This window comes from Mustelus asterias, chromosome 23 (assembly GCF_964213995.1).
Source record: "Mustelus asterias chromosome 23, sMusAst1.hap1.1, whole genome shotgun sequence".
NCBI lineage: Eukaryota > Metazoa > Chordata > Chondrichthyes > Carcharhiniformes > Triakidae > Mustelus > Mustelus asterias.
The window spans coordinates 31,135,993-31,162,424 of record NC_135823.1 but is presented as its reverse complement, the minus strand read 5'-3'; the positions used below and the strand labels follow the sequence as shown (position 1 = coordinate 31,162,424).

General features: G+C 45.6%; 1 protein-coding gene across 1 annotated transcript; it reads right to left on the bottom strand.

The window, feature by feature from the left end:
- Positions 1-1,971: 1,971 nt before the first annotated feature.
- Positions 1,972-23,344, bottom strand: natd1 (protein NATD1). The gene is made up of 3 exons (XM_078239810.1): positions 23,157-23,344; positions 11,020-11,138; positions 1,972-2,177 (listed from the first exon to the last, which is right to left on the bottom strand). The coding sequence occupies exons 1-3, from the start codon at positions 23,254-23,256 to the stop codon at positions 2,034-2,036; spliced, it is 363 nt and encodes a 120-aa protein (XP_078095936.1). The 5' UTR covers positions 23,257-23,344; the 3' UTR covers positions 1,972-2,033.
- Positions 23,345-26,432: the final 3,088 nt, after the last annotated feature.

Here is a 26,432-nt window from a genome sequence, read left to right as displayed (position 1 = left end):
AGCATTTTATCTGACTGGAGGCGAAATATGTTGGGGTTGAGAGAGGTTCCTGTCTTCCTGTATCTGCTCTGCTCTAACTGGCTGTTCAAATGCCCTCTCTCTCTCACACTCCCAAAGTTACTTCACAGATCAATCTGTCACTCCAGCCATGCTGTCTTTCTCAAGCATTGAGAGGCAGTTAGCAGTTAGCACCATAACCCCATCCAGATCCGTAAGGTCAACAGGTACAGGTGACAAAGAGAACATGCCAAACCTTTGCCAACTCTTCAGTGCTTTTTAACTCATTAATAAATGGCTGACCAGCCCTTACCCTCTGTCGGTTATTTTAAGGTTTTTTTTCCAAAAGGTATTTTTAATTGTGTTTAAAATGTTTTGAGGAGTTTTCCGATTTCTTAGCCTCATTGCAGGATTACGATTTGCCTTTGAGGCATTTTAAAAAGGCAGTTCCTCGAAGCGTGTGGTGCTCAATAACTCCCTCCCTCAGCCTGTATTCCCCCTTCATCTCCCTCAAACCCTGTCCATTTGTCAACTCCCTCAGCCTTCTCTTTCCTCCCACATCTCACAAGCTTTTAAAATCCGAGCCTATTGTCCCCTGAGCACAGTATCTTGATTTGTTTAGGCTTTTGCTCCTATTGCTTTATAACCTTTGTGGCAGGACCTGGGAGTGGGGATGGGGGGGCTGCAACTAATACAAAACACTGGGGCTGGGGGGGCTGCGGGAAGGTGGGGTGTGTGCGTGTGGGGGGCTGGCTCAGTTTTGAAAACCGAGCTCGTCCAGGCTGAGGCAGAGCTGCAGACATGAAAGACCGGCTTTAAAAAAAATGCAAACCATTGGTCCGACAGTTCCAATTGTTTTAAAGCCAGTCTTTCAGGTCAGTTGTTGACTGAGCTGCTGCTCTGCTATCAGTTGAGTTGCAAGATTTGAAATATCTCCCCCAGTAAATCTGAATTTACTGTCATACTGTGCATATGGTAAAGGGTACAGAACGGGTTAATGAGGCAGCCATTGAAACCAGTACTAACGCCTGCTGTGTTATTGAGATATTTTCCTGTCAAATTAGCAATATTGCACAGTGCTGTTTTAAAATTTGTACTCTCTGGTTTGTGTAATAGTTGGGGTGGGATCACCTATATGTACACAAATTAACACCGCATTATGTCATTGCTGCTCTTAATTTCACTGACCCATGCTGCTTATATTTGTGTATATTATGCATATATATTGGACGATACTTGTAACCAGATGCTGGCAATGGGCGTTACCATTTTACTACAACTTTCCTCTGTTTGTTTGGTAAATGGATTGGTGAATCTCCCAGGGGGAGAAAGTGCAGGATTGAGGGGGTGGGTTGAAGGGCAGAGAGGGGATAAGGAGCCCAGAAACAAGGGAAGCACCAGCCCCCATGTTTTCCCTCCCTGGCCCTGCTTGTCAGTATTCTCCAATCTGTGCGTTCACCCTTTTAACTGGGACTCACTCTTGTGTTAAAAAGGGGGGAAATGAATCCCAAGGGAAATACTTGTGCTCCAACCCATAGATTTCGAACAAAGAAACATGAGAATTATAGAAAGAGAGAATTACAAAATGCAACATTTAGCACAATGCCAGACAAGGTGTGGGAAGGATAATCCCTTTGTATAGTCAATCTCGTTGAACCTGCGGCAGGGTAATGTACTGCCCTGTAAATATTTCCCGAGTCAGTTGGAAAGGGTCAGATTCTTTAGAGGTCTCACGGGGGAAGAAATCCCATGGGTACAAAGTCAAAGAGTCCATCCGAGGCTTAAAAGGGGCACATTCTGAAAAGTAAATATACACTAGCCTCGCACATTCAGAAAATATTATCCATTCCCTTCCCCACCCCCAGGTATATTTGCACATTTTAAATTGTACGCAAATAATTAATGTGACAGCACCCCTGCAATCCCCCCCCCCCCCCCCCCCCCCGCCCCCACCCCACCTGTCACGGCCCCCCTCCCCCCTCAACAAAGAAAGGAAAAATCAAGTATGTAACAGTGATCACTGTGGCCAGAGCCTCCTAGCGCAGTTGGAAATCTGTGGGTGCTCGCTGCTGTATCCGCTCCATGTAGTCCGGCAGTGGATTCTCTTTGATATACTTCTGGAGGTACCAGCAGGTCAGGTGAGCTCGGAGATCCTCTTCAACCACAAAGTCCAGGGCAGCCTGGGTACAAAGAGCAAGCGGGTGAATACAAAGAACCAGCTGGGAACGCAGAAGAAAAGACTGAATGGGCAAGGGAGGGAGAAGAGGGGGGAAAAAAAGAACAAATCTGTGACTGTAAATGCTCAAATAAAATAAATCCTTGCATTTTTGTTCATTCATGGGATGTGGGTGTCGCTGGCTGGACCAGCATTTGTCACCCTTGATTGCCCTTGAACTGGGTGGTTTGCTAGGCCATTTCAGAGGGCAATTTTAAGGGTCAACCACATTGCTGGGTCTGGAATCACACGTAGGCCAGACCAGGTGAGGACAGCAGATTTCCTTTCCTAAAGGACATTAGTGAACCAGGTGGGTTTTTACAACAATCGACAATGGTCTCACGGTCAGCAGTAGACTTTAAATTCCACATTTTTATTGAATTCAAATTTTACCATCCGCCGTGGTAGGATTCAAACCCAGGATCCCAGAGCATCATCCTGGACCTCTGGATTACTAGTCCATTGACAATATCACTACCCCGCTGCCTCCCCTTATATAGCACCTTTCAAAATCTTGTGGATGTCCCAAAGCACTTTACAACTCATGAGGTATTTTGAGAGGCTGGGCCCGGCTCTCATCCAACACCCGCAGTGCAACCCATCCCAGGGAATGGGAACGTGGCTACTAGTCAGACCGAGTTATCTTGAGTGAGGTGAGTGAGTGCTTTGTCAGTGCTTCTGAGGAGGGAGCTTAGGCAGCAGCGGGTGAAAGGGACTGTCCTGTCACCTCTACCCTTCTCTCCCTGCTATGAAAGCATGTTGTAATGGAAGAAACGCAGCAGTCAATTTGAGTGCAACAAATACTCACAGACCAGATAATCCATTTGTTTCCTGATGTTAATTGAGAGATAAATGAAGGCCGGAAGGCCTGGGTGAATGCCCCCCCCTCCTCCCCCATCCCTTCAGCTTCATGTGGTGGGACCTTTGACCTCCATCTGAGAGGGCAGGCAGTGCCTCAGTTTAATGTGTCACCTGAATGGCGGCACCTCTGACTAAAACAGCTAAAAATATTATCACAATTGCCAATCGGGTACATTTGCGAGAGAACAGCGCCATTGGCGCTGAAACGGCTGATCTACCACCACCAACAGGAGCAGGAAAGAGCAAGGCCGGAATGTCCATTATGTAAAAGGGTACATGAGCTTATGAATTGCAAGCTAATGTGTGGCATAAGATTGCACAGCTCAATAAGCAAAGTAGGACTTGTTAATGATTAAATAAAAAGTCTGATTGATAAGTAGCTAACTCAACAGCACGGATGGGGGTTTATTCCTCGTGTTTATCTCGCTGCCACTTAGATGCATCAATGCTATTGACCTCAGTGACTCCTTATGATAACGAGTTCCTTCTCCAACCCACTCTGTGAGAGAGGAAATATCTCTGGACGACTCTGCTGGATTTATTGGTGACTGTCTGATATTTATGGCCCCTTCACAATTGGAAATATCGTCTCTACTTCTACACTATCAAATCCCTTCATAATCTTAACAGTTTCTATCAGGTCATCTCTCAGTCTCCACTTTTCTATGCAGGAGATCCCATACTTTTCAGCCTTTCCCAATAATTAGAACTTCTCAGTTCTATTGTTATCCTTGTACCTCTTTTATAGGCTCCTCCCTCCCCCCTCCTCCCCCACCCCCGCCACTCACATCCTTTCTGAAATATGGAGACCAGAGCTGTGCAGTGTGCTCCAAGTGTGGCCCAGACAAGGTTCTGTCCAAGTTCACACAGCTCTCTTGCCGTTCAGTTTTATTTCTCTGGAAATCCGTCCCAGAGCTGTGTTTGCATTTTTATGGTCTCGTTAACGAGCTCTGCTTCTGGCACCTCCAGAACAAATTACTTGTACTTGCATTGGGCATCTGTCAATGTCCTTGTGTTGTGTCATTCTCCCTAACTCTAGCGCACAACACCATCACTAGAAATTCAACCAGGGTGCTCTTTCATGGAATTCAGATTCTTAAGGGCTGTACCATCCTTAAGTGGTCAATAGGTGCAAATAAAAACTCCATTATGGGTGGCACAGTGGTCAGCACTGCTGCCTCACAGCATCAGGGACCCGGGTTCAATTCCAGCCTCGGGTCACTCTCTGTGCGGAGTCTGCATGTTCTCCCCGTGTCTGCGTGGGTTTCCTCCGGGTACTCTGGTTTCCTCACACAGTCCGAAAGATGTGCTGGTTAGGTGGATTGGCCATGCTAAATTCTCCCTCAGCATACCCGAACAGGCGCCGTAGCGTGGTGACTAGGGGATTTTCACAGTAACCTCATTGCAGTGTTGATGTAAGTCTAGTTGTGACACTAATAAAAAAACTTTACTTTGGAATATTAATAAATGATCCACACTAACTCATAAGAAACCGTTTGTGTTACAGGAATTTTCCTACAGGGTAAATGTGACCTAGATTTACCCATCAGCTCTTCATGTCCCGAGAAAATGTATCAAATGGCAGGCATCGGGTATCTGACCAGAACAGTTTCAGACTTATCGGGTTCATTAACTTATCAACACTGGAGAGGAATGACTCCCACATCTCATTCTTGAGTTTCTGGGGACAATCAGATTTTAGTAATTCCTGCTTCTACTTTCTCCCTCCTGCTCTTTAAAGGTGTTGGTTTCATAGCCATCAATTCAGAATCTCATCAGCCAATACCTTTGCAGTCTAGAATTTTAAAATCCCTACAGTGCAGAAGGAAGCCAATCGGCCCATCGAGCCTGCACCGACAACAATCCCACCCAGGCCCTATCCCTGTAACCCCATGTATTTACCCTGCTAATTCCCCTGACACTAAGGGGCAATTTAGCATGGCTAACCCACACATCTTTGGATTGTGGGAAGAAACTGGAGCACCCGAAGGAAACCCATGCAGAGACGAGGAAAATGGGCAAACTCCACACAGACAGTCACCCAAGGCTGGAATTAAACCCGGTTCCCTGATGTTGTGAGGCTGCGGTGCTAACCACTGTGCCACCATGCTGCCCTAGTCTAGTAAAGTTGTAGCTCAGTGCGTCACCCTCTCGCCTCTCAGTTAAGAAGGTGTGGGTTCAAGCCCCTCTCCAGAGACCTGAGCACAACATGCAGATTGACACTCCAGCATCAACATCATTACCATAGGTCTCACCATTTCAATGAGACATTAAACCGAGGTCCTAATTTACGTTCATGTAAAATCCTGTGACACGATTTCGAAGGAGAGCAGGGGAGTTTTATCAGTGTTCTGGGGACTCCCTTAACCAACAACACTAAAAGGAAACTATCTGGTTATTATCTCACTGCTGTTTGTGGGAGCTTGCTGTGCACAATGTGACCGGTGCGTTTTCTGCATTACAATAATGACAACACTTCACAAATGTACTTCATTGGTTGTAAAATGCTGTGGGATGAGATTTGGTCATGATGGACACTCTATAAATGCAAGTTCTTTAAGTTATCCTTCAAGAAAGATAATTGAAACCTTCCCCAATCAATATTGTGCAGTGTGCTGTGATGATCTGGGATGCACTGTTTGAAAGTAGAAACAGGTTCAATAACTTTCAAAGGGGACCTAGAGAATTACTTGAAAGGAGCGATTTGCAAGGCTATGTTAGTGGCTAGCTTTCTCAAAGAACTGACACACACAATGGGCCAAATGTCCTCTTTCTGTGGACAAAACTATTAGTAGTTTGTGTAAATGGTCTTATTGAGTGACGTCCCAAGACATGAGTATTAATATGCGCAACTATTCAGTAGGATGGGGGAACAAGAACATTAGTGGTCCTACACATTGGTATAATTTTAACTGGGTTCTAATGAATGTGATTAACATTACAAAATGGATGAAGACAGGCAGTTCTTCTTGGTAAAGTGATATTAGTAGTTTTGTAACTATTCTTTCAATCGCACTCTGCCCAGCGCTGCCCCTTTAAAGAGGCAAGTCTCAAAACTGAGTGGACAACTTGTCACTGAATAAACGGGAGCTGTAAGCCATTTTCCTCAACCTTCTCCGTCACTCTGTCTCTCTCTCTCTCTCTCACACACAGACACACACACGCACACAGATATACACAAAGCCTGACAGAAAATCAGACACAAACACACACGCACTTGTCTTAATAAAGAGCATTTATTTCATAGGCCAGGTCTCTGGACTGCTGCCAATACATAAACCCACGTTGCTTTACGTTTGTTGCTGAGTGCCAGCAGAACACTGGTTTGGGTTTTGCAAAGTTTCCAGGGAATCCGTGAACATGCAACAAGCAAGCTCCAAGTTTAAGCGATATATCCCCAGCCAGGTTTAACCATTCAGGAATTTCACAGCTTCAGGTGGGGCTCCTTTTGTTTTGGATTTTTTTCCACTTTTTCCAAACAATTCCCGACAGTTTTCCTTTGACCATTGGTTGCCGAGAGTAGCTTTTCCTTTTTCTTACCATTTCACCTTGTTTTAAGTGGAGATGTGTTATACTCGTCAGGTGTAAGTGATGTTCATATTCCAGTGCCCGGGACCAAACGGGGAGGAAGCGGGTCAATAACTACAATAGTGACAACAACAATCGCAACTTGCATTTATATAGCACCCTCATGACAGCAAAATCCCAAGGTGCTATACAGGTCCGCTCCATAGGGAGGTATTAAGACAGGTGATCAAAAACTTGGTCAAAGAGATAGGTTTTAAGGAGTGTCTTAAAGGAGGCAGGAGACGGGGAGAAGTTTGAGGAGGGGGATTTTACCGTTCAAAACCTAGATGGTTGAAGGCAAGGCCGCTAATAGTGAGGCAAAGGAAGAGGTTGGGGAGTGCACAAGAGCCCAGGCTTGCCGCACAGGTGATTGTAAAGGACCTTGCGGCACTGTCCAAAACCAGGGTGGGGGGGGGGGGGATTCCCTTGCTGGGTTGGCTAACATTCCTTCCACAGTCACTGCCATAAACAGAACTGCTTCTGCACCTTAGTTGGTTGTGGGATCCTGTATCCTGCTGGATACAGATGGTTGCCATATTTACCTACTTAGCAATCACGCCCAGAGTAATTTGTTGATTGTGAAACACTATCAATGTCCTGATAAGGGGCTAGATAAAAGCAAATTCTTTCTTTCTAAATAGAGAATTAGCAAAAGATAAGCAGCAAAGAATCCTGCAACACAGTCTTATCTAGGATAACTGAAACCTTTTTGAATACTAGGATTATGCAATGGCTGAAATAACCCTGACTCAATACAATCTCCAAAGTAGCCTTGCCCCTTTCTTCAGAGGGCAGTCGAGGCCTCAGTGTAACATCTCAACTGGAAGACGGTACCTCTGACAGTAGAGTACTGTGCTGGAGTGCCAGCTCAGATATTGTGCCCAAACTCTGAAGTGGGGCTTGAACCCACAACCTTCTGACTCTCAGAAGTGGCAGTCCTGCCCACTGAGCTACAGCTGACATATGGTAGGAGTAAGAGACTCGATCTATGCTCATTTCCCTGTCCCTTAGTGCAGAGTTAAATAGCATCTTGGTAAATGTTACTCCTCCCCCAACAACTAATTCATGCTTAATTAACTTTCCCTGGCATGAGTTCCATATGAGTGGCTATTCTCGCTAATAATGGAGCCTTCATAGCTCGTGTAAATAGTCGTATTGATTGAGGTCCCAAGACATGAGTATGAATATGTGCAACTATTCAGTAGGATGGGGGAACAAGAACATTAGTGGTCCTACACATTGGTATAATTGGTATAATTTCAACTGGGTTTTAATGAATGTGATTAACATTACAAGTTGGATGAAGCCAGGCAGTTCTTCTTGGTAAAGTGATATTCAAGCCAAAAAAGAAATAATACACATTTACACAATGGGTGGGATTTTATGGCCTCACTTGTCCCAAAACCATAAGATCCTGCTCAAGGTCAATGGACCTTCCCATTGTCCACTCCTCGCCCGCTCCAATTCCCGGGGTGGGCGCGGCAGTGAAATTCCGGCCAGTGTCTTTTATGACCTCAAGACAGCCTAAGAAGTACTTCTTAAAAAGTGTCCTCACTGCGTTATGCTGGGGAATCTAAAAGTAGTAAAGGTTTTAACAACACCAGGTTAAAGTCCAACAGGTTTATTTGGTAGCAAATGCCATTAGCTTTCGGAGCGCTGCTCCTTCGTCAGAGCAACGCTCCGAAAGCTAATGGCATTTGCTACCCAATAAACCTGTTGGACTTTAACCTGGTGTTGCTAAAACTCTTACTGTGTTTACCCCAGTCCAACGCCGGCGTCTCCACATCAAATCTAAAAGTCACAGCAAGCTCCCACAAACAGCAATGTAATAATCACAGAATTGTTGCAGTGTACAAGGAGGCTATTCAGCCCATTGTGTCCAGACTGGCTTTCTGAACGAGCAATTCACTTTGTGCCATTCTCCCCCATAACCCCCCACATTCTCCCTCTTCAAATAACAGTCTAATTCCCTCTGGAATGCCTCAACTGAACCTGCCTCCACCACACTTTCAGGCAATCCAGATCTCAACCACGTGCTGTGTGATACAAGTTGTTTTCATATTGCTTTTGCTTCTTTTGCCAATTACTTTTGAATCTGTGCCCTCTCGCTCTTGACTCTTTCACGAGTGGGAACAATTTCTCCCCATCTCCTCAGTCCAGCCCCCTCATGAATTTGAATTCCACAATCAAATCTCGTTTCCATCTTCTTTTCTCCAAGGAGAACAGTCCAAACATTTCCAATCTATCTTCAGAACATCCTGGAACCATGCTTGTAAAACTTTTCTGCGCTCTCTCCAAAGCTTCACGTCATTCCTAAAGTGTGGCACCCAGAATGGGACATAATACTCCAGCTGGGGCCAAGCTAATACCTTATACAAGTTCAACATAACCTTCTTGCTCTCTACTCTCTGTCCCTATTAATAAACCCCGGGATACTGGATGCTTTATGAACCACTCTCGCAACCCGAGAAAATCCTGCCGCTTTCAATGACCTATGCACATATCTGCAAGTCCCTCTGCTCCTCAACTGTCTTTAGCATTGGACCCTATATTCCATCTTGTCTCTCTATGTTCTTGCTACCAAAATGAATCACTTCACATTTCTCCACATTGAAATTTCATCTGCCAACTGTCCACCCGTTCCACCAACCTGTCTACATCCTTTTGAAGTTTTACACTAATCTCTTCACAAAGATTGGTATCAGCTGCACATTTGAAATTGTGCCCTGTGCAAGGTCTAGGTCACTTTAGGAATGTTAGTTAAGGGATAACTATTGGCCAGCAGTATGTAAATCAGGAGTGAAATAATCCAGCCAAGATGCCCCTTACCAATTATCTTAGCCGTGTGACATGACGACAAACCTGCTGTTTGGGTACAACTTCCTTTAAAGAAATGATTACGTGATTCCAGCAGTAAAGATTTATGCCTTGGGCCAACAGCTCAGTCAGTGAGATACAGTTTTTGTGGAGATATCTTAGACAGCCAATGCACAACACCCTCCAACAGATGTTTCGCTTTAAGCCATGAGCTTCGGAAAATCCTCACACTGAACAACAAGGGTTACCTTAGCAACCATGCTGCCACCAATCAACAGGGGGCCTCAACTAGCCAATTACAAAGATCACTACAGTCATGACAACAAGAACAGAACCAATAATTTTTATCTTAATATTTTGAGAATAGGTCACCTTACTCAGGGATCTGCACAAGCTGCCTTAGTATCGCCACACTTCTTGCTGCTATTTCTGACGGGTTAACTTGGGAATGAATGCTTTCTTTTTTGTGAATGCGAGATAGGTGCCTTTAAATTTGGCATCGAGGAGGAACCAGGTGTCATGGAATTGTAAAGCACAGAAAGAGGCCATTCATCCCATTGTGTCTGGGCCAACTCTTTGACAGGGTGATCTAATTAGTCTCATTCCCCATTCTGTCCGTAGCCATGCAAACGGTTCCCTTTAATTTCCCTGTCAAAGTTACTATTGAATCTATTTCCACCATCTTTTCCAGATCTTAACAACTCACTGTTTGACCACTCATTTCCCCCTCTGGCTCTCTCTTGCGAATTATTTGCAACCTGTGTCCAATGGTTACTGACCCCTGCCAGCACAAACAGTTTCTTCTTATCTACTCTGATCAAAAGCCTTTCTAATTCTGAACACCTCTATTAAATCCCCCTTTCACCCTTTCTGCTCCAGTGAGATGGATCCCAGCCTCTCCAGTCTTTCCACACAGCTGAAGTTCCTCATCTCTGGTACCAGTCTCGTAAATCTCCTCTTGCACTCTCTCCTTCCTGAAGTGCAGTGTCCAGAATTGGACACAATGCTCCAGTTGAGGCCGTCATCAGTGGGTAATAAAGTTTTATACACAAATTAGGAGGAGTAGGCCATTTGGCCCCTCGAGCTCGCTCCACCATTGGATAGATCATGGCTGATCTAATTGTGGCCTCACTTCACATTTTCCCCCTACCTATGGCTCCCTTAATTATTGGTCAAGAATCTATGTAACTCTGATATTCAATCACCTAGCCTCTGCTGCTATCCGGGGAAGAGAGTTCTAAAGAGTCACGACCCTCTACGAGGATAATTCTCCTCATTTCTGTCTTAAATGGATGACCCCCTATTTTTAAACAGTGACCCCTTGTTCTAGTTTCTCCCACAATGGGGAAACATCCTTTTAGCTTCCCTAGCATAACTTCCTTGTTTTCGATTTTTAAATTTCAAGGATCCTGAATGTTTTTTGTTTAAAAACAGCCTAATCAGCGTCCTGCCACCTTCAGAGATTTTCACAGGTACTCACATCATGCCAGTCTCTACAGCAAATGTGTGAAGCAGCAAAGTAAGTGTCAGTCGTGGTGCTGCCAGTCCAATAACACGCGTACCTTAGCCATTAGCTTTGCTATTCCTCTTCCTCTGTAGGCATCAGGAACCTCTGTGTGCTGCAGATCAATTGTCTTCTTTCCAATATAATCATATAAAAGCACCGCCCGCTCGTGTGAACCTAGAAAAGAAGAGGAAACACAGTGGCAGTGGGCAATGATCAGGATTGTTAGTGCGTTTATATTATGCGTTGTACCGGGTGAAAATGTGCACGTTCTATCGATCAAGTAATTTTGCACCGACGTGCTTTCATGCTCCACTTTTCGCCCGCCGTTTCAAAGCACTCCCAAGAGCTGTGCCAGAGCCGGAACTACCAGTTCCCTGGTGTTATGCAGACACAGCCCAGGTTTGGAGGAACAATAATCCACTTTTGTGCCTCTGGGTGTTTTTCCACAGTTTAAGATAATTTTGTTAACAAGCATTCTCAGCAAGTGGGTGTCACTCGGAAGGCTGGCATTTATTACCCATCTCACATCGCCCTTGGGGCGTGGCTACTGGTGGGACTCATTCTGGAACTGCAGCAGCCAATATCTTAATGCCAATTACATTGTTCTGGGAAGCAGGTGATGGGTACTTAACTGATATAAATAGAGGATAGCTGGGACACTGGGTGTGGGAGTACAAGTTCTGGCTGGTTGCTAATGCTGGACACATATTAAAAAATAATGAAATTATGACTACAGGTTATAATTACATAAGAGTGTATCCTGAAAATGGAATAATGTCTTACGGAAAGATGGACAGTTTCAGTGAGAGATTGGAACAGGAACCGTCCATCCTCCTGAGACTGGGGACAGGGACAGTGCAGGGGCACACAAGGTCCAGCTTCCCATGCTGATGGTACCTGCTTCCCATAGCTATCCAGCCAGAGCGGTTCTAGCTTCCTATTCAGCTGTTTTACAATCTATGATTTTGTTTTGGGGAAGAAATCCATATGTGGTAAACCTCAGATTCCACTTGTGTGTAAAACCACCGAGAGTTTCAATCTTTCAGAAAAAAAATCTCTCTGTCCAAAGTATTTGAACTGGTCACATTTTAGACTGAAGCTGCAGCATGTCATTTTATTATTAGATTATATATGACACCAGATCACATATATACACAACACACACACACACACATGCATGTACACACACACACGCAGACACATGCACGCACACACGCGTGCACACACGAGCGCAATAGAAAGTTAGAAGTCATTAACCATTTAAATAGCCGATGGAGAGTTTTCCTGATGCACGCTTTTTCACAGAGGGTGGTGCATGTATGGAATGAGCTGCCAGAGGAGATGGTAGAGGCGGGTACAATTACAACATTTAAAAGACATTTGGACAGGTACGTGGATAGGAAAGGTTTAGAAGGATAAGCGCCAAACGCAGGCAAATAGGACGAGTTCAGTTGAGGAAACCTGGTCAGCATGGATGAGTTGGGCCGAAGGGCCTGTTTCCGTGCTGTATATCTCGATGACACAGCTAAATCAGGGATCAGCTATTCAAACATACACTTGCCAGATCCTAGCTTTGATCTCTAATTGGTGTTGACTTGCTTGGGTGGTAGTAATGGTGAGACCAAATGCCTTTCTGAATCTGTGATTTTATCCCAAAGAGCTTTGTGAGTTGGCTGCCGCTGGAGTACCGGACAGGAAATACCAGGCGGCACGGTGGCACAATGGGTTGGCACTGCTGACTCGCGGCGCCAAGGTCCCAGGTTCGAATCCCGGCTTGGGTCACTGTCCTGTGTGGAATTTGCACTTCTCTCCGTGTCTGCGTGGGTTTCCTCCAGGTGCTCCGGTTTCCTCCCACAGTCTGGGGATGTGCAGGTTAGGTGGATTGGCCATGCTAAATTGCCGCTTAGTGTCGGGGGGACTAGCTAGGGTAAATGCATGGGGTTATGGGGACAGGGTCTGGGTGGGATTGTGGCCGGTGCAGACTCGATGGGCCGAAAATGGCCTCCTTCTGCACTGTATGTATGCATGATGCTGCAATCTGCCTCACTGCCCCAAATTTAAAGGAGGAGGGAGTGAAATCAGCCAGAGTTCCTGTTGTGATTAATCCGCAGTGATCCCACAGGATAGTGCACTGCAAAGCAGCTCTGCCTCTAAAGGTGGCTCTCCCACCTTGCAAGTCCCAAGTTGCTTGAGGATGCAATCCAGGTTGACACTACCAATGCAATACCAAGTGGATGCTGCACTATCAGAGGTGCCATCTCTTGGATGGGCCATTCAACCATTTGCTCCCTAAGTGGGCCTAATAGATCGCGCTGCTTCGAAGAACAGGAGTTCTCTCCAGGGAACAGGCTAATATTCACCCCTCAACCACACAAAAAAACCCACATTATTTAGTTACTTGTTGTTTGTGGGATCTTGCTGTTTGCAAATTGGCTGCTACTTTTCCTCAATTACAACAGTGAGGACATTCCAAAGGACTTCACTGGATGTAAAACATTTGGTAATGTGCTGAGCTTGTGAAAGGCAGTATAAAAGTGCACGTCCTTATCTTTCTTTCAATCAGTACTCACTGGTTTGACAATCTCTGTTACAGGGCTTGAACAATACTTTGTCCCTGATCAGGAAGATGCACACCAATGCAGCAAAGTGACTCCATCCATGTTGAAAGTCAGCCTAGAAATACAGTTGCTAACTTCAGAATCACAGAACAACTTGCAAGATTTTAAAAAAGACTTTCTAAATGCACCATTTCTACCAGCAAGAGGGCGGGGAGGCAATCTGGTGTCTGTAGCTCTACTCTACTGCAAGCTCCTCTCAAAGCCACACACCATCCTGACTTGGAAATAAATCTCCGATCCTTGGCAGTCACTGGGTCAAAGTCATGCAATTCCCTCCCTCACGACATTGTGGGTCAACCCACAGCATGTGGACTGCAGCAATTCAAGAAGGCAGCTCACCACCACCTTCTCAAGGGAACTAGGGATGGGTAGTGAATGCTGGCCAGCCAGCGACACCATGTCCATGTCCACGAGTGAATAAAAATGACTTCTGACCAATAGGGAACTTCAATGACTTACTCACCCATATTAACAGAATCTTTATAAACCACCTTGAAACCTCAAAAAGGGAGGAATTCCTCAGCACCCTCAGTATGCCCTTCTGCGTGCAAGCACCTCTCACTGTCACTTCATTCATTCCTCATTTCACTAATTGCTTACAACACTGCTGTTCTTTTGCATTGTGGATGTTGGCTTTTCAGAGATGAAAAAGAATTGTATTTATACGCTGTCTTTCATGACTTCGGGGCATCTGAAAGTGCTTTACAGTCAATTAAGTATTTTTTGAAGTGTACTCACTATTGTACTGTGGGAAATCCAGTTGCAAATTTGTACAGAGCAAGGTCTGAAAAACAGCAAGGAGTTAAATGGCCAGATACTCTGTGCTTAGTGTTGTGGTTGAGGGATAAATATTGGCCAGTTCAACAGGAGAACTCCCTAGCTCTTATTCAAAATAGGATTATTAACATTGACCTGAGGAGGACAGAATTTCAGTTTAACATCTCAGTCAGAAGTAAACACCTCTACCGGTGCAGCACTCCCTCAGCACTGGAGCATCAGCCTGGATGGGGATGGGAATTGAACACTGCCCTTCCGGCCCAGAGGTGAGAGTGTTTCAGCCAATGTTTCTCAATATAAAATATCTCGCTGGTAGAATCTTCCTCACTATTGACAGTGGACCTTACGTTTTTCAGTTTTGGTACTTGTGTAATGAACATTGCTTTTTAGAGAGCGTTCCGTTTGGCTGTCTCTGAAACATCAGTAAGAAGTCTCACAACGCCAGGTTAAGGTCCAACAGGTTTATTTGGAATCATGAGCTTTCTGAGCGCTGCTCCTTCCTCAGTGACTCACCTGATGAAGGAGCAGTGCTCCGAAAACTCTTGATTCCAAATAAACCTGTTGGACTGTAACCTGGTGTTGTGAGACTTCTAACTGTGCTTACCCCAGTCCAATGCCGGCATCTCCACATCATTGAAACATCAAGATAGATAGTATGAACCAATTCAAAATTGAGGCCATAAGTTGAGGCTGGACTGATTTTCTACACAAGATGCCACGGAGGAAAATGGGTAACAGTTTTTAAATGTCCATAGCATGTGTGCAAGTCAAAGGATTTTCTGCAACATTTTGACTTTTGGGAGGTATGGATGAAATTTCAGTCCGCCTAACTTCCTGAGATACTTCGACCAGCGTTGCCAACTCGGGTTGAATGCATTCCAGGAAGTTTCATCACATGACCTCCTGCCTCCTACTGTCCCAGTCTCATCATTGGCTGCCCAATATGTCCATCCCTGCAGTGTCCCACGGTCTTATGGCCAATTGGAAAATGAATTGACTCATTAACAAGGCCAGATGCAGAAAAACCACGGGCCCCACTGCTTCTCTTGTTTCCGGGACCCTGATTCCTCCCCTTGGCCCCCCCATTTTAACTCACCCCCTCAATCATGCATGATATTTTTGCCTTTTTCATCAAACAATCACAGAAAGATCCAGATAAAATGATAACGTCCATTGTTGGCACCTGGTTACAAATATCATCCGATATATATACACAGCATGGGTCATTAATATTGAGAGCAGCAACAATATAATGCGGTGCTAATTTATGTGCACCCTGTAGGTGATCCCACCGTGACTATTAAACAAACCAGAAAGTACAAATTTTACTCAGCATTGTGCAGTATTGCTAATTTGACAGGGAAATATCCCATTAGTTATTTAGTGATTTTGTTGACTGCCTCAGCCCTCATTAACATATCCTATATATTGCACCATCTGGAGATGGAGACAGTAGTGTTGTATTTGGGAGAAAGATTCAATACTTGCAACCCAGATAAGCTGCACAAGATCTTTTCCATTTTGTAGGAGTCAGCTTTGTCCTGCCTGGGTGCATGGTATTATCCAGTATAATTATTTCATACAAGGGATCTAATTGGATCCTATTTTATCAGAAATCTCCAAGGGTACAAAGACCAAATGGCTCCTGAGCAACAAGGTGGAGTGATTGAACAACATAAGTTTTCACTGTCAGTGAGAATTATTGGAAGCCTCAGGTGTCTCTGTGCAACACAACTTTTAAGGGGCCAGAAGACAAAAGCTGAATAGTTCACAATTGTATCTGTTTTCTTGATCAGGAAGTCTTCAGACTCTGCTGAATGCTGTTCACACAAGAATATATTTTCCGTATCTATTCTGCAAAACAACACTATCACAATACTTCAACATCTCAGAAACCTCATAAAAAGCACTAAGATAGATTGGGAGAAGAGGCAAGTAGCGAAAAGGACAAGAGTGAAGTGAATGAAAAAGACTCTTGAGAATCGTGTGCAGTGTAAAACAGGTTACCGATTCACTATGAGCCCATTACGTACTCCTGTCCTGGCAACCTCACAAAGACCGCTCACAGCAAACTTTCATTTGCAACTAAATAAACTGAACTCCAGCCATGATGCACCCTCTATCCAAAACATAATTCTGGATGACATAGGCCAACAAGCCCCCTTCATCTCATCCATCCAGAATGACATATGAACACACAGCCTTCCCCGCAACATAAACCCCTCCAACTTCCCCCCCACACCCCCTCCAATCTTCCCTCCACACTCCCTCCAACCACCCCCCCCCACACACACACCCTCCAACCTAACCCCACACACACTCCCTCAAACCTAACCCCCCACACCCCCTCCAACCTCCCCCCCCACACCCCCTCCAACCTTCCCCCCCACACCCCCTCCAACCTCCCCCCCCACACCCCCTCCAACCTCCCCCCCCACACCCCCTCCAACCTCCCCCCCCACACACCCTCCAACCTCCCCCCCCACACCCCCTCCAACCTTCCCCCCCCACACCCCCTCCAACCTCCCCCCCCACACCCCCTCCAACCTCCCCCCCCACACCCCCTCCAACCTCCCCCCCCACACCCCCTCCAACCTCCCCCCCCCCCACACCCCGTGAAACTGACCTGACGCCGACATACAGGCTTTAAAAAAATTGAATTCTCCAACTGTGACTTTTTTAAGCCAATCTGACTGCTGGCTCAGTCTGGATGACAAGAAACAGTTTAAAACACAGAGTCCAGACACCCCCCCCCCCCGCCTCCACAACCTCAGGCCCCAGTGTTTGATGGCATCTGAACCCTCTCTCTCTTAGGCTCTGCTCATTACTACTTGATTGACAAATATATTAATAAACAGATGTATTGGAAAAATGAAAAGGAATTTTTTAAAAGAATGATTCCAATGGTTTCTTTCCTCTTGGCATTAACTTGCAGCAGTACCCTGGAGATCCAGCTGTAATACCTGGGGATTCAGGCCAAATTTGGAGTGTTGGTGACTCTAATCCAGATGCTGATTGTGGTGCAGGAACTAATTGGTTTATACTGCTGCATGGGATTGCAATTCATCCAACCCCACTCCACTCCGGATTGGCAAACCACTCTCAATCTCTTTAATTCTGCACACGTGAAAATGACCTGCCCTTGAATGTTGATGAAACAAACGGCACACATGGTCAGCCAAATATCTACCCCCCCCTCCCCACTTATATGTTGACAGAGAGACTCTGGAAAATGTTGAACACTTACCATATCTTGGCAGTGCACCACTCTCAAAAGGTCACAATTTACGAGGAGACCCAACGGCACCACCTCAGCTTTCTACAAACCACGGCAGGATGTGTTTGGCATCAAAGAAATCCACAACTCAACAAGACTTATTATGTACAGAGCAGTTGAAGCCACCACACTCTGGACTGTATATCAGTGCTACACAGGAGCGCTAGAGCAATTCCATCAGCAAAGCCTCTGTCACATCCTCTGGATTCAATGGGAGGACCATTGAACAAACGCTAGGTTTCTTAAAGCCAACTCCACAAGCACTCAGGCAAACTCCTACAAAATCTACATCCATGGACTAGGCACTGTGTCCAGATGCCTGGAAAACATCTCCCGTCATCTTCTGTTTTCTCAACTCTCAAATGGCAAACTCTCTAGGGGAGGACAAAGAAAACACTTCAGAGACACTCTGAAGTTTGCCTCGAAGCATGGTGGGAGCAGCTTGTTCCCAATCATTCAGAATGGCCACAGCTTGTCTATCAAGCTGCATCACACTTGGAGCCAACACCTTAATGATGAGGCAGAGCAGCAGCAGAGATAGAAAGAAAACAAAGCAAATCCTGCACTCCAGATCCCACGACCTTGTTTTTTTTTAAACTTTGAGGATGTGAGTGTCACTGGCTCGGCCAGCATTTATTGCCCATCCCCAGGGGACGCTCCAGGTGGTGGTGTTCCAATTTATCTGCTGCTCCTGTCCCTCTAGAGGGTAGCGGTTGTGGGCTTGGGAGGTACTGTCCAAGGAGCCTTGGTGAATTGCTGCATTGCATCGTGTAGATGGTACGCTTGGCTGCCTCTGTTCATCGGTCGTGGAGGGAGTGAATGTTTCTGGAAGGGGTAGCAATTAAACATGCTGCTTTGTCCTGGATGATGTCGAGCTTCTTCTCATCCAGGCAAATGGAGAATATTCCATTACATCCTGGCTTGTGCTTTCGTAGATGGTGGACAGGCTTTAGGGAGTCAGGAGGTGAGTTACTTGCCACAGGATTCCTCGCCTCTGACCTGCTCTGGTAGCCACTGTGTTTATATGACTGGTCCAGTTTATTTTCTGATCAATGGTAAACCCCAGGATGTTGATAGTGGGGGATTCAGTAATGCCATTGAATGTCAAGGGGCAATGGTTAGATTCTCTCTTGTTGGAGACGGTCATTGCCTGGCACTTGTCTGAATTTTACTTGCTGCTTGTGAGCCTAATTCTGGATATTCTCCAGGTTTTGCTGCATTTGGGCATGGACTGCTTCAGTATCTGAGGAGTCAATAATGGTGCTGAACATTGTGCCGTCAGTTGCGAATTTCCCTGACCTTATGATGGAAGGTAGGTCATAGAATCATAGAGACTAGAAGCAGGAGTAGGCCATTCGGCCCTTCGAGCCTGCTCCGCCATTCATCTTGATCATCGAATTCAATATTCTGATCCCCCCTTCCCTCATATCCCTTGATCCCTTTAGCCCCAAAAGCTATATCTAATTTTTTTATTGCAATCAGACATTTTGGCCTCAACTACATTCATTGGTAGTGAATTCCACACATTCACCACCCTCTGGGTGAAGAAATTTCTCCTCACCTTAGTTCTAAACATTTTACCCCTTATCCTCAAACTATGACCCCTAGTTCTGGACTCCCCCACCATTGGGAACATTCTTTCTGAATCTACTCTGTCTAACCCTGTTAGAATTTTATAAGTTTCTATGAAATCCCCTCTCACTCTTCTCCAATGAATATAATCCTAATTGACTTAGTCTCTCCTCATGTGACAGACCTGTCATCCCAGGTCATTGATGAAGCAGCTGAAGATGGTTGGGCGAAGGACACTACCCTGAGCAACTGCTGTGACATCCTGGAGCTGAGATGATTGACCTCCAACAACCACAACCATCTTCCTTTGTGCCGGGTATGATTGTGGGCGATCCTGCCCCTTGTGGCCGGCCAGATACGCCGGTTGAGAATTGGCTTGTTCAGCTGAAACACATGATCCGAGTAGACATCACATCCCACCCCAACATAATGAGATTTCCTGGCTCTGTATGGATTACAGGAGAGGCATCTTACGCTGCTCTCACACTGCAGCTGGAAACCTGAGACCTGGTCCTCACGGCTCACTCGCTGATGTGAGCGAGGTCCTGTAGAGCACAAGTAACACTGGACACATATTGCACGATTAGTGCCCTTCTCCCAAGTATGGATATGCAGCAATCAGACGAGGACAGGGAAAAGGAGGGTCAGCTGCCACTCTCACATCCCACTCCCACTTCCATCCACCACCACTCGTGATCAAATAGTCTTCCAACCACGTCAGCCCAGATCCATTCACTCAAAACAATGGCACTTCAGTGTAGGGATGCCAACTTTAGTTGGATGTAATCTTGGAGCTTTTATCACTTCACCTCCAATCAAACAGCGTTTCGCCCATCTCCAACATCTTTATAACAATCAAGAAAAATGTTCAAAGAAAATGAAAAAACTTATACATACAGACTTTCCTCCCCCCTAACAGGTCTTTCTGCTGCGGCAAGGGGAAGGTGGAGAGGTGCAGGAGGGTTGCTTGCTGCAGTGACCGGGAGTTTAATCCTTAGATCCTGGAGAGTGAAGGGCAATCCTGGAGAGTTGGCAACCTTGCTCCGTTGAAGCATCAACCAGGAGCATCAATCAAGAAGGCGTGTAACTATTTGACCATGATATAGATATCTCTCACCTCTCCTGATCATGCTTCACACATTGCTTCTTTCCAGTTGTCAGCCATGGCTCACACTGCCATAGGTTCAGCTCCTTGAGCCTGTTCTGCCATTCAATTAAATCATGGTTGCTTTTACTTAGCTTATCTATCTGCCTTGGTTCCAAATTCCTTATTACCACGGTCTTGCCAAAATCTACCAATGCCCCTGCCCCGGCAGCCTCAACAGCTTCTTGGGGAGATTGCAGGGTTAACTCCAGAAGTTTGAGTACAAAACCTGTGACACTGCAGTACTGAGCGAGTCTTTTGGAAGCGATATTAATCTGAGGCTCTGTCAGTCCTCTCGTGGGGATATTCTTGTCACTATTGCAGAGAAAAGAGGGGAGTTCCCCACAGTGTCCTGGTCAACATTTATCCCTAAGACATCACTAAAATACAGATTATTCTGTCAGTATCACATTGATGTGTGTGACAAACTGGTTGCTACAACAGTGATTACAGTTCAAAAGTACTTCATTGGATAGAAAATGCATTGGGACATGCTGAAGTTGTGAAAAATGCTATCGAAAGTCCGTCTTTCCTTTTCTGTCTATTCCCAGTCTGAATTGGGAATGGTCAGCTAGACAAGGAGACCTGGTTGACTATCTGATCCAGTCGTGGTTCAGTTCCACACTGTGCCAAGGTGGGACTTACATTTGACAAAGGGCCATTATAGCTAAACCAAGTGGGTCACCACACTCCGCCATGAAATAAGTGCCAGGAGCATGGTTTCATCCTCAATCTCCTTTCTCTCCCTATGATGATGCACCTCTAACTATGTTGTGTTGGCAGGTTGGAGATTGGGAACCTGCTGTGTTGAGGATGGTGGATGTGAATTCGTACCCAATCACTCTGGATCCTTATCCTCAGAGTCTCCAGCGGCTGCAATCTGTAACTCTGATATCACCATGTAGCAACAACATTAGAGCCTGCTACGTATTGTCTCTGCGGTCTATGTGCTGCTGATAGTGTTTTAAAGGGAAGAACCTGCATTTATACAAAGGCTTATCGTGTCTCCCAGAAATATCCCAGGAGTGCTTCAAATATCATGAAATAGTTTCAAGTGAAGTGACTTTACTTTGCCATTCCGAGTCACTTGAGCTTCTCACATACAACACCCACGGGAACACAAATTCTGTTACTTAGCTGTAGATTTCAGCCCTCACACCTGTCACTATCTCAGACTGATACCAACCTAGGCATCCTATTTCAATGCGGCATCTCTCTATCACAAAGATGTCGCATCACCCATCTTGCCCGCTGCCTCCATCCATCATCATCCATCAAACCCTTATCGATGACTTCCAGACTCAACCACTCCAATATTCCCCTATCAGGTCTCATCCTCCACCCTCTGTAAAGGTGAATTGAACCAAAGTCCTGCTGCCCATACCCTCTCAGTCCTGTATCCAATTTACCCACCACCCCTGTGCTCAGCAATCTGCACTAAGACCTCAACTGTAAAGGTTTCATCCTCAATTTCTAATCTCCGAGACCTCACTCCTCCCCATCTCTGTCACTTCCTCTGGCCCTGCAACGTTCGAGTGACCCTGCACCCCCCTAACCCTGAAACATTCCCCCAATTCCTTTGTCCCAGCACCAGCAGCAGCCATGATCACAGCCATCCGGGCCTCACAACTGGAATTCTTTCCCGAAAGCCGACCCCTTTTCCCACTTCCTCGGCATTCTCCAAATCCAGCTTTTAGTTACCCATGTTAATATGTTCTCCAGGGATGGGCAATAAATACTGGCCTTGCCAGTGACACCCACATCCTGTGAAAGGATTAAAAGTAAACCCGCTTCCTTTGGCAGTGTCAATTTTGTTTTTGCCTGAGTACACTCATCCAAAGCACCTTTGGGACATGCTGCTATTTTGAAAGGTGTCAGGAACTGGAAGTTGTTCAGACTTGGTCTGCAGATTAGTTTCAGCACTCCACAGATTGGTCAGACAGATGAGATAAAGATCATTCAGGGTCCCTTGTACCTGACGACTATCCACTGAGCCCCTTGCAGGAGTGGGTACCTGCAGGGTGAGGGCCGGAGCAATGAAGTTCCTCCTTCACCCTCATTCCCCAACCCCATATTCTGCATCTACAGGCACCCCATCCCCCTCCAGCACCACTTGTTGGAGTCTTCGGGGAGAGGGGGACAGGAGTTGCACCCCAACAGGAGCCTCCTGGGACCAGGTCATCGTTTGGATATCCACTACTGCCTGTATAATTCAGCTTATTCCTCTAACCAGGCCCTCTCCCCCCCCCCCCCCCCCCCCCAATCCGGCATCTACACCGAGTTCACATTTGGTTCACAGGGCAGGCTCTCCCAGGCAAGGGCGTGTGGTTTAAACTTTTGCATAACTTGACAATGCAGTAGGCACAGGCCAAAAAGGAAGTCTACTTTAAAGGCACGGTGCACAGATTGGACTTTTGCACCGAATTTGGGAAAAGGTCACACCAACATCAGGAACACAGTAAACCCCCCCCCTTTCCAAGGACTGGGAGCGAGGGGCAATTCTGCGGGGGACATCATAAAGGGAGTGCGGGGGCAGGAGTCAAAGTAGGAAACAACAGAGAGGGAGCAAATAAAGGGTTAACCTTTCGGCCCAATGGGGTTATAAATAGCTTGGTAAAAACAAGGTGTCTAAACATTTTTGTGCAATAAGACCCCTGAAGTCCCCAACGCTGGATATTGTTGGTTGCTTTGTGGAATGAGGTAGGTGTTTGTCAGAGAAAACGTTTGCCCTTTTAAGGAGTATAATCTCCCTTCGGTTGAAAACAAAGGTGAGAGACACAGGGAGAAGGATCTCTCCTGCTTACCGTTCAGCCGGACCTCGAACTGTCTCCTCTTGCGGTCGTGGTCCACTTTGATGGGACAGTTGTTCTCGTCTTGCACCGGGATGGCGTTGGACTCGGCCATCTCCGCTTGGAGCCAGTGTTTTCCCCTCTCCCTCTCTCTCTCTTTCAGGGTTTCATGTTCACCGATCGCTTCTGGAAACTGACATAAACATTGCCACAGGAAATCAGCTGTGAAACCACGTGCGGCACCGGGAGCCAATCCCCCTGCTGCAAACTGTTTCTGATACATTCCACGCCTACCTTTCACATAGCTGGGGCTAGCTGGGCTCACAATCACACATTTATATACACACACTCACATACACACAGTTAGATACACTTATATACGCACACATTCATAGTTAGATACACTTAAATACACACACTCACATACACACAGTTAGATACACTTATATACGCACACATTCATAGTTAGATACACTTATATACACACACTCACATACACACAGTTAGATACACTTATATACACACACACATTCACACAGTTAGATACATTCATATACACACACTCACATACACACAGTTAGATACACTTATACTCACACTCACATACACAGTTAGATACACTTATATACACATACTCACATACACACAGTTAGATACATTTATATACACACACTCACATACATCCAGTTAGATACATTTATATACACACACTTACACACAGTTAGATACACACACTCATACACACAGTTAGACACCCTTTTTGGTTTCCTCAAACACGTTTTACTGATGTTTTGTTTGCACTTCAGTCCCACGCTCCTGATCTACGGGCACCTGGTGCAGAGAGGGGCGGGTCGGGATGCCGACCTCCTCGTGAACCTGCTCCTGGGCCTGGTGAGACGCGCCATCAATAGGTCCAGGCAGCGGGCGATCGACGGGGCCGTCCATCCCGATTGTCTGCCCCTCTACCGCGGCTACATTCGTGGCCAGGTGTCTCTGGAGAGGGAGCATGCGGTGTCCACGGGCGCGGTTGACGCCTTCCGCGACCGCTGGGCACCGCAGGGGCTAGGGTGTATTATCGATCCCGATAATCACCTTTTGGTTTGACGTTTTAAGTTTCCTTTCGACTTTGTTTTTGGTTCGGGCTGTTCCCCCCTTCCTTTTGGGGAGCTGCCCCTTTTACTTTGTCCCTAAGTTAATTTGAGTTAGTTTATTATGTTGGTACCCGAAAGAGCTACACACAGTTAGATACATTTATACACACACACTCACATACACATTCACAGTTAGATACACTTATATACACACACTCACACACACAGTTAGATACACTTATATACTCACACTCACATACACAGTTAGATACACTCATATACACATACTCACATACACACAGTTAGATACATTTATATACACACACTCACATACACACAGTTAGATACATTTATGTACACACACTTACACACAGTTAGATACACACACTCATACACACAGTTAGATACATTTATATACACACACTCACATACACACAGTTAGATACATTTATATACACACACTCACATACACACAGTTAGATACATTTATATACACATCCACATACATGCAGTTAGATACACTTATATACACACACTCACATACACACAGTTAGATACACATATACACTCACACTCACATACTTTGATTTTTGATTTGATTTATTATTGTCATGTATTAACATACAGTGAAAAGTATTTTCTTGCGTGCTATACCGACAAAACATACCATTCATAGAGAAGGAAACAAGAGAGTGCAGAATGTAATGTTACAGTTATAGCTAGGGTGTAGAGAAAGATCAACTTAATGCAAGGTAAGTCCATTCAAAAGTCTGACAGCAGCAGAGAAGAAGCTATTCTTGAGTCAGTTGGTACGTGTCCTCAGACTTTTGTATCTTTTTCCCGAAGGAAGAAGATGGAAGAGAGAATGTCCGGGATGTGTGAGGTCCTTAATTATGCTGGCTGCTTTGCTGAGGCAGCGGGAAATGTAGACAGAGTCAATGGATGGGAGGCTGGTTTGCGTGATGGATTGGGCTACATTCACGACCTTTTGTAGTTCCTTGCGGTCTTGGGCAGAGCAGGAGCCATACCAAGCTGCGATACAACCAGAAAGGATGCTTTCTATGGTGCATCTGTGAAAGTTGATGAGAGTCGTAGCTAACATGCCAAATTTCCTTTGTCTTCTGAGAAAGTAAATGCGTTGGTGAACTTTCTTAACTATAGTGTCAGCATGGGGGGACTAGGACAGGTTGTTGGTGATCTGGACACCTACAAAATTGAAGCTTTCGACCATTTCTACTTCGTCCCCATTGATGTAGACAGGGACATGTTCTCCTTTACATTTCCTGAAGTCGATGACAACTCCCTTCATTTTGTTGACATTGAGGGAGAGATTATTGTTGCTGCAGCAGTTCACCAGATTCTCTATCTCATTCCTGTACTCTGTCTTGTCATTGTTGAGATCTGACCCACTACGATGGTGTCGTCAGCAAACTTGAAAATCGAATTGGAGGGGAATTTGGCCGTACAGTCATAGGTGTACAAGGAGTATAGTAGGGGGCTGAGAACACAGCCTTGTGGGGCACCGGTGTTGAGGATGATCGTGGAGGAGGTGTTGCTGCCTGTCCTTACTGATTGTGGTCTGCGAGTTAGGAAGTTCAGGATCCAGTCGCAGAGGGAGGTGCCGAGGTCCAGGTCACAGAGTTTGGAGATGAGTTTCGTGCGAATAATAGTGTTGAAGGCTGGGCTATTGTCAATAAATAGGAATCTGACATAGTTGTCCTTGTTATTTAGGTGTTCCAGAGTTGAGTGCAAGGCCAGGGAAATGGCGTCTGCTGTGGACTTGTTGCGGCAGTAGGCAAACTGTAGTGGATCCAGGTAGTCTGGGAGGCTAACACACAGTTAGATACATTTATATACCCGTTCATACACTTATACACACACACATTCTTGCACTTTTACACATATTTACATTCTCACTCATTCCCATACATACACACTCAGTTATAGACTCACTCAGATACACAAATCATACACACATTCACGCACATGCACACTTACACAGTCATACACACATTCACACACATACACATTTATACAGTAACACGCACATTCTCACTCATTCTGTGTGTATGAATGGGTATATATGTGTATCTAACTGTTTGTGTCTATATATAAGTATATAAGTGGGTATATAAGTGTAACTAACTGTATGTGTGTGAACCCAGCAAACCCCAGCTATGTGAAAGGTAGGCATGGAATG